The 15,699-nt window shown below is 38.4% G+C and overlaps 1 protein-coding gene across 1 annotated transcript in view; it reads left to right on the top strand.

The window, feature by feature from the left end:
- LOC108931053 (AF4/FMR2 family member 2-like) overlaps positions 1-15,699 on the top strand; it is a 91,826-nt gene that overhangs the window by 19,937 nt on the left and 56,190 nt on the right. The window contains exons 2-3 of the mRNA XM_018746640.2: positions 2,686-2,806; positions 11,525-12,382. Of these exons, the coding sequence (XP_018602156.1) occupies positions 2,686-2,806; positions 11,525-12,382 (979 nt within the window). The remainder of the gene's footprint in view (positions 1-2,685; positions 2,807-11,524; positions 12,383-15,699) is intronic.

Below are 15,699 nucleotides of genomic sequence, written 5' to 3'. Positions count from 1 at the left end.
ATAAATAAATAAACAGAATACAGTGGATGTCCCTGTCTAAAAAGTCACCCCATGCTTTCCTTATGATAAATGGTTTTGTTTTAGCCTAAAGCCACCTCTATTATTTATGGATTTATTTATTTATTTTCTACTCTGGTCTGCCCCTTTTCATAGACCACCTACTTTGAACTCATTCTGTGTTGCCAGTTCACAGAGGCAGATGATACCCTTCAATTTGCCTGGACTGTTATTTCAGTGCCCCTTGCACAGCAGGTTGCAATAACTGATATCTTTCCATCAATGCTGTGAAGACCCCTATCTCACCCCACTTATCTTTTTCCATCTATGTTTCTTGTTCTTATTCCCTTTTTATTAAAGAAATGGCCTGTTTGTAGGAATGGCTCCTAAACCTGGCATCGATCCCTCCATCCAAATTTTTCTTATTAGTAAGATTCTGTTGATTAAATGCTTCATAAGAACTAAAATACTGGGATGTGAAGTACATAAGGTACATATGACAAACAAGCTCTTCATCTGCATTTTTTTCTGAAATCCGTTGTAAGCAATAGTTGATATTTCTGTACGAAGACAAAAAACGTTAAATTTTAACCTACGGAGTGAAAAATGTAAATATATCATTATCAAATAATTAATAAGGAAATGTAACCCGGTGCTATCTATCTATCTATCTATCTATCTATCTATCTATCTATCTATCTATCTATCTATCTTCAACAGAACAGCACTGTGTCACAACAAAGATACCGTTTCAGTATATTTAGATATTGCATTTTACAGGTTACAGTATTTGACAGGTGAGATTGTGTAATGCTGTGTAATACATTCCAGAAGGATATCCAAACATTTAAGAATTCTTTTTAATTCTCATGCAGATTGAATGTTAATTTTTCTACTGGAAGAAAATTAAACATTTCTATTATCCATATATTTACAGAGTGAACTTCGGGTGCTGACCATATCACTTAAATGCATTTCTTTCCTGAGTACAGAAGAGTATTTAGTCAGCATGAAAAAAAAGAATTTGGCTTGTGCTTTAACTAGAAAACCAAAGGGAGTAATCAAACTTTTTGCTAAGAGCTTTTGGAGTGGTTGTGCATGTTCTTCAGCTGTGTTTTTTTGATGCTGCTCTTTAATGGAAATATGATTTTCTTTGTGTGGTCCAAGATTTCCAAAAAAGTGTGAAATATGATAATATGGGAATTTCATAAAGGGACCACTAGAACCAGAAAACACACATGGTCACCCAATATAGCTTTGGAAACTTTTAACGTTACCATGCAATCATTTGACCCCTGAATACCATCAAGACTGGTGTCCATATATTTACAGATCCATGTTTAACCACTGACATTGATGTGGACTGAGGGCATCCATTGGCTTTTCAGCACTAAAAACCTGTCTAGTTATAGGAACCAGAGTAATAGAGAATCCTTCTGTCCTTGTTCTGTAACATTTTACTGCTGCTTAGAGCCCAAAGGTCTTGTTACTCAGGGTTATGCATTTTTGCACATTGACCTTAGACACGAGTTATTTCCAAACAGTAGCACTGCAACAAATATCGGATTTGTAAATGTCAAAACATTTAGTCTTGTTGATACTGGGTCTGAGAGGTATCTTTTCATTGGAATTTCTAGTAATTCACTGGGCTTTTGCAGTTACCCCTCTAAGAGTCCACCTTGGGTTAGAAGTAGAGATGGGGTTTGGGTTAGGGTTAGAGTTAGGAATAATGTTCAAGTTAAATTAGGGTGATGGTTAGGATAAGGATTATGGTTAGGGTTCACTTTGCCTGATGAAGTAATTCCGGGACTGCCCATTTGTCCATTTTAAAATTGACTCTGTTAGTTATTGCATGTTGTTTTAGAAGTTTACATATTCAAGGCCCCCATTATGAGCTGACATATTAGTCGTTCTTATGTTGCATACTATGGCTTAACTATGCGGAGCTACACTCCGGGTAGGTATGACTAAGTTCAAATATCGTGTCTATCGTTTTGCCGTCCATTTGTGCTATGGTTACTACTTTGCTGTTGAATACTGATCTAAGGTTGTGATTAAAGGCTTGTGTGGTGACACTTTGTTAAACAGCAATGACACAATTTTTCCAAGCCTGGAAATAAAAATGGCAGGCTTGTGACCTGAAGTTTGGTGGCACTCTGACACAGAGTGATTACTTACAGCACTACACTGCATGGAGTAAAATGTTTTTACTAGTACAGGATGTATCACTTAAATGATACACAGTATTATTTTTCAAAAATGAAAAGTATTATCCAGCGATATTTTATCTTCTGCCTCAGTTGAACATGTTGTTTTTTACATTAATTCTCATTTATTTGCCCTCCAGTATCAATGAGCATTTTATATCTAACATTTGCATTTGTCAGACTACATTAATTCAGTAATTGAAATCTTTAACTGCCCTCCTGAATGCTCTACCAGTTTTCTTTCTTCAGTTCAACCTTCATGGCATTTTGCCAGCTGACAGCAAGGTATTTAAGCACTAATCCAGCCATTTTATCTCTTGGGGTGAACATCTTTGCCCTGCTCCATGCCAGCTCTCTTCCATCAAAGACACCAGGGCTCCCCTCAAACCTTTTCGCATGGAAACGGTTCGGAAATTATGTTTAAGATGCCAGTCGTAAGCTGCTCCCTAAGGCCGTTCTTTGCCTGTGTTTGTGCACGCAGCCATTACGAGCAGGAGCGCAGCGTTCTCAAGAAGAAGGAGTGGGAAAGGAGGACGCAGGAAGTACCGCAGGACGAAGATCTGTTCTCCTTCGGGTTCAATCTGTTCGGGGAGCCGTACAAGGTAAGGGGTTAGGAAGGAAGGGGCATTACCTAGCAACAGCAGCTGTGATAGTGTGTGTGTGTGTGTGTGTGTGTGTGTGTGTGTGTGTGTGTGTGTGTGTGTGTGTTTTGAGGGGGGCTGTAAAATAAAGGCTGAGACGCACAGGATGGGGCACCATTTTCCATTTTTTTCAGCCCCCCCCATCTGCCGTCATCTCCTTCTGCAAATAATTTTCTTTCCGCTCTCTTGTCAACTGCTGGTACCTGTATAAAAAAAGAAAGTAGTTTAAGCCAGATGTTGTTTGTGGCTTCGGCTGCTCTGGGAGATTTCTGCACTCCAGGGGCACCTGTCAATCTTTAAGGCTCTGCTTTACAAAAGTGTTGCATTTATTTTAACCACTGACATAGACTTTATATTTAGTTCTACAGCACATTGAATACTTTTAAGGACCCCAGTATTCATGTGGAATTAGCATAAAGTGAGATATTTAAAAAAAAGATCTGTGGAAAAGTGTTGTGTCTAGCTATGTACAGATCTATATAATTGCAAACTTGTTTCTGCACATCATCTTATTACTATTATTATTACTATTGTTGTTGTTATAGGGTTCGCAGGTCTGATAAATTTACTTTGTGTTAAAACTATATACGTCAGAGGTGAAAAGTCTAATTTTCCATTTTGCGAAGCTAATTAGGGGCTTTTTCCGGCAACTGTGAGTATGTAGGAAATGTACATAAAGGTAACCTTGAAGACTGGCATGGAGAAATGTGTCCTGAAGCTTATTAAACATGTTTGAATATGGATAAACTCTGTCTGCCTCAGGCACCAACTGCTGATCTACACCTTATCATCCACGCTGCATATGGAGTTCAGTTGGACCAGTCTAATTTCTGGGCCCGCGTCTCCCAGAGTTCCATGTAATTTCTCCAGTAGATTACTAGCTAGTCTAATATACCGAGCCCGACAGCAGGCTTAAAATAAAATTCAACCATGCATTCTGTCAGCGGTGTATCTGACTCCACGGCTGAGAAGTGAAAAGCCAGAACGTGTTGTAAAAGTTGATAAACAAATCCAGGAATCCGAAGATGTGCCTGCAGAAATGTCATATTAGGATTTCTGAATATTCATGTTCAGTTGATATCTTGGAAATGTCGTGGGCCAGCTCACCAAGGGTTTTAAAATTTTGTTGTAATTATTATTCTTATTCTTATTAGTTTGTTTATTTGAATACACCCAATATTCTTTCTTTATTTTGAAAAAGGTACACCACAATTCTTCAGATTTTTTTTCAGATTTCACTCCTGAATTTAAATATATTTGAATATGTGAATTTTTAAACATTGTGATTGTCACAATGTGATTACCAACATAACTGTAATTTCAGTGTTATACAGTATATACATATACATATATATATATATATATATATTTCAAAGCTTTTTTAAGTAGGGTGTGTAAAAAGAATCTCTTAATTTAAAAAAGAAAAAAAAAAACCAAGTAATACCTTTGAAGCTCTAGTTAGCTGCTATTTTACTAATTAGCATAATATCCCCACAGATTCTTTTTCCTTTGCAACAACAAGATATGATCACTTATTGCTATTATTAATCATGATTTTCCAAATTGCCGAGACTTTTATGAAACATAATCTGCTATGTTGTAAAGATATTAGGATGAGTCAAAATCAGTAAAGAGAACTGCATCCCACTCTGTCCATTGTTGATTCGGTAATTTAATCAAGATCAAGTCACAGTCATTCACAGTCATGCACTTTTTGAAGGAGGCTCTTATAATGATGGCTTTTGAGCTTTTTAATTTAATATGCAGTTTCCTGTTGTATTTTTGAAAAGACCAAGTAATGAAATTTATAAGAAACTTACTGTTTCGGGCATAGATTTTCATTTTCTCTTTATCATAAAATCATAAGTCATTCTCCCAAGCAGATTTGTGCCATTTAAAAAAAAAGCAAAAACTCCATTCATGGTCCTGCAATATCTTTACTTCATTGAAGTTAATAACATAAAGAGTTTTATTAATGTCATCAATATAAAAAAAAAAAAAGCATATAATGCCGGATACTGAATCTCAAAAAATTCTCTTGTAAAAAATGAAACAAAAAACCTGTAGCAGTGGATTAAGTGATTCTTTCCCATTGTGGTATTTACTTTTTAGTCAGACATTGATGCAGTGGTTGGAGGTACAGTATCTTAAATCCAGAGGGGTACAGTTTTAGCAGTCTAGAGTAAGATGATGGCCTATAATTGTTGCAGTAGCTATTCAGAAAGTTTAATCATGACAGAAGTGTTAAAAGCTAAGCTGGGCTGGATAAGAGCATCTGCTAATCATAGGAATAATGTACTAATAATTTCCACCTGTATGTTGTCTGTCTGAAATTGGAAGAATGCACGTAGCCTTGGCGTCATGAAAATCTTTGCATTTTAAACTTTATGCTTAAAATAATTAAAAACATAAACCGATTTTTTTCGCAGTAAACAAAAAGGATATATTTTATGATTTTATACAAATAGCTGCAGTCACTGTAAAAGTGAAATAATGAATGTTTGTTTATGTTTTTCAGTAGAAATAAACATTTCATTTTGTGTATTGAGCAGTAAACAATCGCATTTACAGCATGCTGAGAGAACTAGTAGAAACTAGCATGAAATATTCCTTCAGGGTTAGTGTTCATTTTCTTCACTATTTTATTCTTGCCCAAAACATTTATCCTGGACATTTGTCTAGATTTAAAGTCTTTTTCACTGGCGTATATCCCCAAAGCACAGCAGGAGGGTGGATAGGAAGACATATCTCCTTCTTTCACCTGCATGACAGGCGAGCCCACAGCTAGGCACATCTGTCAAGGACTGAATGTGTCAATACTGAGAACTGCGTCCCAGTGCTGGCTGCGAGCGTGGGAATCAATGCCACACGGCCGGGGCCGTCCTGATCTTTGATAGAACCTGATAGATGGGTCTCTTTGGGAGAGGTGAGTGCGGATCCTTGGCAGGATGACCTTATTTTGGGTGGAGTCAGTTCCCTCCTGTCCAGGATCAATATGTGAAGGTCAATTAAATTGCCTGCTTTATATTTCTTTTTCACGCCTCAAATAAATTACATTCTCTTTAACTTGCTCCTGCCTTAACATTGATGCATTGGTGTCTGAAACAGTACTTACAAAATATGTCTTTTCTATATTAAACATATTGTATACAAAACAATATAGAAAAAAAAAAAAAAAACTATTATACGTATGATTTTTCTGTCCCCTTGTGACAGACAAACATCCTTACAGACGTAGCAGTCTGAGCACATTGTTTGTGGGATTTGGGATTTCATTCCAAAGCGGATGGATCATCATCATAATTACCCATGTGGTTTCATACTCCAAGGCATTCACTGTTGTTTGTGTGACTTTGTCAGACCAACTGAAGCAGCAGAACGCTAGACCAAATTTCATGAAATTTTCATGAAAAATGCATATTTACCATGGTGACAGTTCTGTTATGACAAGCTGATAATGTGTTGTGGCTTTAAAATTCACTGTAAAAAAATTATAATCAATACCAAATTGTCATTATTCTCCTCTTTGGATACCGTTTATCTTTTTATGATAATAATTTTCATATGTTCACTGTAACTGTTTATTTAAAAAAGTTGAAACATCATAAATTAATGTGCATAATATCTTTTGACTGTATTACATAACAAATTGAATAACAAAAATCTATAAATGAGTTGCTCTTTTCATACTTTCGACATCACCACTTGCATTGAACCATGTAGCTGACACTTTTTTCCAAAGCAGCTTAGAGTTTTAAGCTCCTCGCAATTATTTATCCATTTGTACAGATGGGCAGTTTTTTCTTTATCAGCTGAGGTTAAGTGCATCAGTTCAGGCTAAGGATACTACAACTGGAGGTGACATTCAAACATGTGACTCTTGAGACCAAAAGCAGCAGCTGACACCTCTACACTAATTATTACTGTATCTCTGAGTAATGAATGAATGAAATATCTTAAAACAAACTATGCAATACTCACTTTTAAGAAATATTCATGTTTCTTAAAGTCAGGGGAGAATTAGGTGAATAAATATAATTAAATGCACATAATTTTTCCTTAATGAAACTAGCATGATGGTGATGGTAAATTGCCCGTAGTGTGTGAATTGATGAGCGAGTGTGTACATGTGTGGCTGTTTCCTATCCAGGGTGTACTACCCCTCAGCTGCTTCCGAGATAGGCTGCAGTTCACTGGACAAGCGATTATTGAAATTGGATGAAATCCTATATTGTGCCCTAAACGCACACACGGAGTCTGGACTTCACACAAAAAATATGTCAAAATGCATAATACTTTCCATGATTTTTATTAGAGGTTTTTTATATATATATGATATTTATTAATTATTAATGTCACTAAGACAACAGTAATCTAAACAAAAATTTTAATGTATGTTGCTTTGGAGAAAAGTGTTTGCTAAACGAACAAATCTAAATGTTTTTCGTTTCAAAACTTTTTAAGTACGTTGCGTAAATAGAATGAATGTTTTTTTTTTTTTTTTCCATTTGATTAGTAGATTTTTTGTTTTCTTAAGAATGCAAGGGAAAGTTTTATTTGTGTGAAAAAAATGTGTAATTGTACACAGGAATGGCTTGGCTGTCATGTCTAAGGAAGGCCAAATGTAGGTGGCATTCTTGCCACATGGCTGAAATTGTTGGAATGTGCTGCCCCAGCGATCCTTTCTGTATGGCTGTAGAATGGCAATAAGTCTGCGGTAGACAGAGGAGAAAGACTTCACTGTAACACGTGCAGGGCATCCGTTCAGATACACCACACTGGAGAAAAACATCTTGAAAACAGTTAAGAGTTTAACTGTGTATTTTAAAATTCATTACAGGTAATCTGTATAAAGCCATTTATGTATTACACTGTTTTATATGAGTCAGTTTACATTCATTTAGTGAAAGCTTTTCACCAAAGCAACTTACAATATGAAGCTACTTACAGTTATTTACCCGTTTATACAGCTGGGTAATTTTACTGGAGCAATTTAGGGTAAGTACCTTGCTCAAGGGTGCTAGAGCTAGAGAGAGGATTTGAACCTGCAACCTTTGCGTATTGTGAAGCAATTCAAGTAAAATAGCTTAACAGTATGACAATGGGGTTGTTTGTATTCATGTTTATGAAGAGAGTATCTTATTTTAAAACCAACACTGTCTGTTAGTAACCATCGTTTATAGTGTCCCAGTTGCTTAGTCTGTTATTAGGCAGTTTGGTTTTAATCCTATTTATGGAGCTATGCAGTTAACAGCTACTGAATTTGGGATTAATGTATTCCATTTTTACTCTGCCAGACCTGAACTGTGATCTGACCTAACACACTCGGGGGTCTGTTGCACATGTGCTATTAGGTTGCTTCTGAAGCCCCTTGCTGAAGTCAGACCCCCCCCCCCCACCACTTAATGCTTGTCAAGCCGGTCGCCATATGATCGATGCCATTGGACCCTATTAAGTCAAAACAAGGTCCTTTCCCATTTAGTTTATACTTCCCTAAATTATTCTCCATCTGAAACACAACTGCTGAGTCAAGAAGAACTATGTTTTTTTTTTTTTTTTTTTTTTTCTTAACAAGACATGTTCCAAGAGGAATATTTGTCACTCCAACTGTGTTATCCATGGCTTCTAGTAAGAGGGACTGAACTATGTGAATATTAATTAATGCCATTTGAAACTGCACCCAGGACTATAAAATATTTCAAAGAAGGCTTTTTAACCACATCTGTCACTTTTTTCATTTATTTTGTACAGGATTCATTCAATATGAATGGTGTCCTGGAATTCAAGATGTATAAATACAAAATTTATTTACCCATTTATTTATACAAAAAAGGAACAGTTACAGATATTATTTACAACAATTATCAATTGTTGTAAAAAGTGAAAATGCGATAGGACTGGGAAAAGAATCGAGATCAGTGATACATGAAATTCACAAATGTTGCATAAACAGTTTTAAAAAATTAATTAATTTGCTTTATAAGTTATTTCATGTGATCTCATGTGTCTTGGGGTGCAGACAGGGAGATGTGGAGATGAGTACAGCTATCTGAGGAAAACCCGCTTGCCTGTTAAGAGCGCCAGAGCCCAAGACAGTTAAAAAAGTGTTTTTCAATTTTTATTCTATTTCTGTCTGAGGTCTGTCCAGCTCTGGGCTTACGTGTCCTCAGCACACACTCATGATTAGTGCTCCTTCTGCAGTTGTTCTGTTGTGGCTGTTGATGAGCCAGAGGCCTTTTTTTTTTTTTTTTTCTTGGAGATTAGTTTGTTAGTCACTTTCTTTCTTATGTCTTTGAAAGTGAGAAGAACTTCCTGTCTGAGGGTTGTTATTATTTATTTATTTATGTGTCTATTTATTTTTTTTATTTATTGTTAAGAACGTAAGGAAATTGCATATTGCCAATTTGTTCTTTCTAATTAGGTTTTGTGGAACTGCTGTCAAACCCGGCACAGCTTTGTGGTCTTCAGTAAGCCTTTTAGCCGGGTCTTTGCACCATCGCAGTGATTTATTCTTTTTCAAAAGCTGCAGGGTGTCGCGGGCATAAATAATACAATTCAATCTTAACAATTAATTTTATTGAAAAGGTCAACTGATATTACAAATCCTGGCTGATCACTCTCAGTACACAACAAAGAAAGAAGACATTGAATTAGAAAACAAACATACAGTTAAGACAGCATTGCTCCTGGTACACAGTAACTCAATTGTTTCGTTCTGAGAAAAAAAATGACAGGCCTGACTGCTGGTAAATGTTTAATGTCTAGCACTGCCCAAGGATGCAGTTTCAATATAATCATGTCAGATTTCACTTACGCATTTTATGAATGTGGAATATGCCACGTTTCTGCCCAGGTTTCAGTTTGAGATCTTTGTGAGCAGTATATATGGATATTCAGAAGCCCTAATATGTGCCCTTGGTGGGATGAACTCTGGAAAGTCAATACTTGCAACTGCAGCCTAACTTTGGGTTTACTGTTTGTAAGCCCGATAAATTCTGTCCAGGTGGTCACTCACCTGTTCGAGTGTTCTGTTAGGTACAGAAAACTATATTTGACCTTCAAAGCTGACATTTAATTTGGCCTATATCACTTTACATAAAAGCTGATAATCATATGATTCGATGGGATAGCTGTTTGAGGTATAGAAACATAATAATGTAAAAAAATACAAAAAAAAACAAACACTAAAAAAACCAAAAACAAATTCTAAAACACAGCTTTCAAAGTTCAATTTTTAAAGTAAGCAAATTGCTTCTCATGAAATTATTTTTTCATTTACCAGTTTACATTTACATTTATTTTTACATTTACAATTATTCATTTAGCAAACGCTTTTGTCCAAAGCGACGCATTTCGGCAAAAGTACAATTTGTGCATTACATTAAGAGAAAGAGGCACGGCTGCAGACATGTGACGCTCAAGTAAACCTACTTTGTTACCTTCCACTTGATGCGCCAATATTCATCACTCTAGTAGGTGCATAAAACGCAGGATAGATGAATCCCGATAACCTCCTACCAATTTTTTTTTTTTTTTTTTAATAATATAAGATACGCAAACAATCACATACAATGCCGAAGTAGCAACTGAATGAAGGCTTATCTGGGGATGCTCATGAAGTTACGTTGCATGAACATTTACACCGTGCATGAGCTGGAGAGATCTTGGGCGAAATAGATCCAGAAAAGGTGAGTTTTCAGACCCTTCTTGAATGTAGACAGAGTTTCTGCAGTTCTGAGTGGGAGGGGAAGGTCATTCCACTACAACGGAGCCAGAACTGAGAACTTCCGTGCTTTACCTTTCGTGCACGGGACCACCAAGCGAGTTTAGCTGACACTTTCATCAAAGTAAGCCACAATGTTAAGCTGCTTACAATTATTTACCAATTTATACAGCTGGACAATTTTATTTATTTACTTATTAATTTATTTCACTGGGGTCATTTGAGGTGAGTACCCTGCGCAAAGGCAGGATTCGAACCCGGGCCTTTGGAGTCAGAATGCAGCGGCCCCAGCTAATGACTCAAAATTATCATCAGTAACTCGAACTGGTGACTCAGAATGATTCTGCAGTGGCAGTGTAACTCTCCCTGCAGGGGTTAATAAAGTTCCTATCCCATCCTATCCTTACCGCTGTAAAAAAGTCACAATGTAGTATGTATCTTAAACATATAGACTAAAAAGCACATTACAAAGAAGAGAGATGCATTCTAAATGTTGCAGCTGTAACAGTCATAATACTAAAGAAGATTACTGTTTTTGGCATCAGTTGCATCCCTTTCACTTTAATGGGCATGTGTTGCATTAAACTATGAATCTTCCTCCTCCCACTTGTAATGATCTCCTGTTTATATGGCTAATGTGCTGCAGAAGAGGCTCTCGTAATGATTGTCCATTAGGATCATTTTCTCTGAAATAAACCTCCATGCAGCCATTAAAGTTTTATGAAGCACATTATGACTTTAACTATAAGAGCAAGTCACAAAATAAGACCAAGGGAGCATACATTAGCATGCCATTGTACGGCAATTTTAATTACTCCTTAAACATCTGAATTTGAGTCTTGCTGGTGTTATACTTTCTCTTATATGTCTTACCATTTGTTTGTATTTAATGTATTTTAATAATGGACATTTTTGTACTACACAGTGACTTTATTTTTTGACTTTCATTCTTCCAGACAAATAAGGGCGATGCCTTGGCCAACCGTGTGCAGAGCACCCTAGGGAACTATGATGAGATGAAGGAGCTCCTGACCAGTCACTCCAACCAGAGTCACTTGGTTGGCATCCCCAAAAGCCTGGTCCCACAAACCCCCATGGAAAAAGAGAGCCAGCCCAGATTTTTCCCAGAAGCGCAGAAGGGTGCTGTGGCCCCATCTCATCAATGTGGTGGCCCACCGGCAACCTCCATTCCAACTCCTCCTTCTTCATCCCTTTCCAGCTCCTCTCTGCTACACAGCCACCAGTTGGCTAAGATTCCCCGCTCCTCAGACTGGCTACGCATAGGGCCCAGCTCTGGAAGTTCCCAGCCAGGTTCAGGAGGAGGGGGTGCACCGTGTCGAAGGGGCAAGCATGGTGTCTCAGCTACTGAGCCATCCTACAGCCGGTATGAGGACCAGGCTGGGAGTCAAGGGCACTCCAGTCCAGCCTCTTCTCCTCCAAGATCCCGAAGGCATGCACAGGCCTCTAAGAGCCCTTCCAAGGAGAAGGCTCGCGTCACACCTCCCAAGGAGCAAGACATCTGTCCACAAGGCTCCAGCTCTCCTGTGGCCTCCACCTCCCTGGTCCCTGGGGTTGGCAACTTTCCCCATGGGATACATTGCAAGCCAGCTGCTGGCCAGCAGAAGCCCACTGCATACGTCAGGCCCATGGATGGCCCTGATCAGGTGACCAGCGATTCCCCGGAGCTCAAGCCCCACGTGGAACCGGGAGATGGGTTTGAGGGCTCCACAGCTGGGGGTCCAATGGACAGCAAGAGTGGAACTAGCAAAGGCAAGAGGAAGTTGCCCAGACTCATGCTGCCACAGTCTGGGGAGGTGGGTACATAATTTATATCCATGTCCAAGCCCATGGAAACATCTACAGACAAATACCACTGTGACCTCATTGACTTTCTTCTAATTTGCTGCATCTATATTAGGAGTTGATTAAGGAGTGAGCTGGCATAATGGACCTAGTTATTATTAATTATCAGGAACGCTCTGGCTTTCTCAGACTTCGGCTAATTAATTGTAGCAATTGCATAAGCTCATTCATCCTGAAATATACTCCCTCTGTGGCATCTCTGAGATAATAGACAAACATATGTCTCATAATACTGTAAAGGACAATAATGTGTATTTCTATGGAAATATGAACATTTATGAACATTTTTTAAAGATTTATTGGAATACTTTGGCTTCATCCACATAGATGAGGTTTGAGCATGAACCTGATTAATATAATTAAAATTTAAAAAAAATGCATAATTCCAAGAAAGCATTGCAATTCTTATGCATCATTGTTGCTCGTATGTTTTCTTACTGGTTGCCAGAAGTTTTTAAATGTTACCATGGTTTTGGTAGCCAAATAGCTTATATTTATCTATTTAAAAAGCATGAGCTTTTTGGTTGTTGAAGTAGTAATTGATTGGTTTCAATAGTTGCCAGTAGCACTGCTGTCTCAGTGGCATATTTACAAAAAAAAAAAAAAAAAAAAAAACTGTTCTTCTATAAATGTTTTAAAACCAGAAAATAAGATGTTCTTAATCCTCATCTTAACTCTCCATTCAGAAAAAGGCACGGTTTCTCAGCCTAGAGGCAATACGAAAATGTGACTCCTTTTAAATTAAATTAAATTGTTGCTGCCGCTTTTATTGTTTCCCTTAAACTGCGATTATACATTTTTAAACATTTTACTTTCGCTGCATATTTCAGCTCGGCAAAGATCATCGACACGATTATGCTTTTCATTTTGCTAGAAGGGAAGACACCACGGGCAGCTGTGTATGACTGTGCAGCTACTGCTGTATGATGTCCCTGGTGTGAGTGCTGTACTGGCTGCCTGTCAGTTGGGTACATGACAGATGTGATCAGTTAGACAAAAAGAGGGATGGTTGTCAGAACTCCATCACCTGGTGATGGATTGAAAACAACCCAACATGTCATTTGAGGCTGGTCTGCAGCACCTCACATGATGCCCATACATACGTGTGTGATGTGACATCATGTGAAGTGTTGCAGCAGACCAGCCTCAAATGGCATGCTGGGTCATTATTATTATTATTATTATTATTATTATTATTATTAATTAAGCGTAATTTCTGTCTGCATCCCCCCATTTACCATATCATTTTCCTATTACTTGCAGGCACATGTCAATCATTTTAAGATTACTTAATTACAAATGAATAATGTCTCCACAAAACTGAAGAGCAAAATATTTCATTTTTCAGCAGCATGTGTGCAGTATTAATACTGCCCTGAAGTTAGCGGGATGTGAGAAACGTGTTTTGTGATGATAAAGTCCTGTGCAAGATTACTCACAGTAGATTGCCGTAGCTCCCATATGCAGATGGTTAACATGTGGAAACAGCAATCATTACCAGTGGGATGTGGTTCTGCAGTAATACAAGGAACTGTGGCCGTGTATCAATCGGGAGTCGGAATTTAGCAGCGATTGATGACTCTAATGGAATCGTACAAGAGAGATGCTCAAGTACTCCCACCTGTCGGTCACAAAGCAGCATGTCACAGCCCAACTGTAAGTGCCGTCTACCTACCAAACTAGCGTTGACTCCCTGCATGAGGAAGGTGACTCAAGCCATAGGGTATATTTACTTTCTTAACTACTCACCCTAGAAATGCCACACACTGATTTTTACCCTCTGCAAAAGTGACTCACCCGCATTCTTGCAAAAAACAATAATAAATAAACCCATCATTAACTGTAAAGAAGCGTAACGTATGACAAGAAAAGCTGGCGCGTCACCAGTGTAGCATAGCTGGCAAACCAGCTGTCCTATTACTTTTCTTAATTGCGAAATGGATGGCAATTTAATTTTAAATTGCTGCATGCAGTGTCTGGAAACATATGGTTCGCCTGCACAATGCAGGCAAACATGTGTTAGGAATAATATAAAGAGGGAAAAACAGGAGAGGGATTAAATTGCCCTAAGCACACCCTTGGAGTGGTCAGCTCCTCTGAGGAAAGTGCCGTTGGTTCTTGTTGTTGTTGGAAGGGAGGAAGGGCGAGTTGGGGAACCCCTGTCGCTATTAGGCCCAAAAGGCTCACGACTCAGTTGAGAGTGGTTGAGGTTATGTAGGTGAGTCACTACTGCTGTTTCCTTTTTTTTTTTTTTTTTAAAGAAAATGTCTTTGAGGACAAGATTCTGTTTACCCTGCTTTTTCCGTAGCTGTAGGTGGCTTTAATAGTCTTAGGATGCGTTTTTTTTTTTTTTTTTTGGGTTTGTTACTGTTGGTCTGCTTGCATCGTGTTTTGAAGTGCTTGAAAATCCCAAATCCCTGCACATAAACATACTGGTGTGGGTCCTTTTTTATGACATCATGCTGCCACCATCGTGGATGGTTAGCTGATAGAGCCTCATTTTCCCTTCACACGGCAACCCTCCATTTCCAAGACCGTAACTTCCTTTTTTGGTATAATTGTTATCACATGTACTGTCAGAAACAATTTGCTTTGCAGTCAAATCCTGTAACGAATCTCCTTCGAATGAATCTACCCCCATACCCCCATGTGATCTGCATTCTGGGTTGAAGCGAGCGAGGCCTTCATCACACGGCTGTCTTTCCAGAAAATATTTTGTGAAATTATTTCAATACATACTGGTCCAGTGGGTCCTGAATCATTCTGTCATCACTGGGAGTATTGATCAGAGTTTTGGTTTTTGGTCTTTCTGCCCAACTTTTGTGCCCCATGCTATGAAACACTGACATTTACATAAATGTATTGATCATTCCAAAAGCAATTACTGCAGCAGTACACACCTGAGCTTTAACAAGCATGTAGTCCTGTTGTTAAACCTTTAAAAAGATTGCAGATATTCATACATAGAAGCACACACACACACATTTTCAGAACCGCTTGTCCCATACAGGGTCACGGGGAACCGGAGCCTACCCAGTAACACAGGGCGTAAGGCCGGAAGGGGAGGGGACACACCCAGGACGGGACGCCAGTCCGTCACAAGGCACCCCAAGCGGGACTCGAACCCCAGACCCACCGGAGAGCAGGACTGAGGCCCAACCCACTGCACCACCGCACCCCCCTCACATAGAAGCATAAATACGCATATGTATCCGTGTGTGTGTGTGTGTGCGCGTGTGTGTGTGTGTATACATTTACATTTATTTAT

This window comes from Scleropages formosus, chromosome 14 (genome assembly GCF_900964775.1).
Source record: "Scleropages formosus chromosome 14, fSclFor1.1, whole genome shotgun sequence".
Lineage (NCBI taxonomy): Eukaryota > Metazoa > Chordata > Actinopteri > Osteoglossiformes > Osteoglossidae > Scleropages > Scleropages formosus.
The sequence above is the reverse complement of the archived record's forward strand: the minus strand, read 5'-3'. Positions and strand labels throughout refer to the sequence as shown.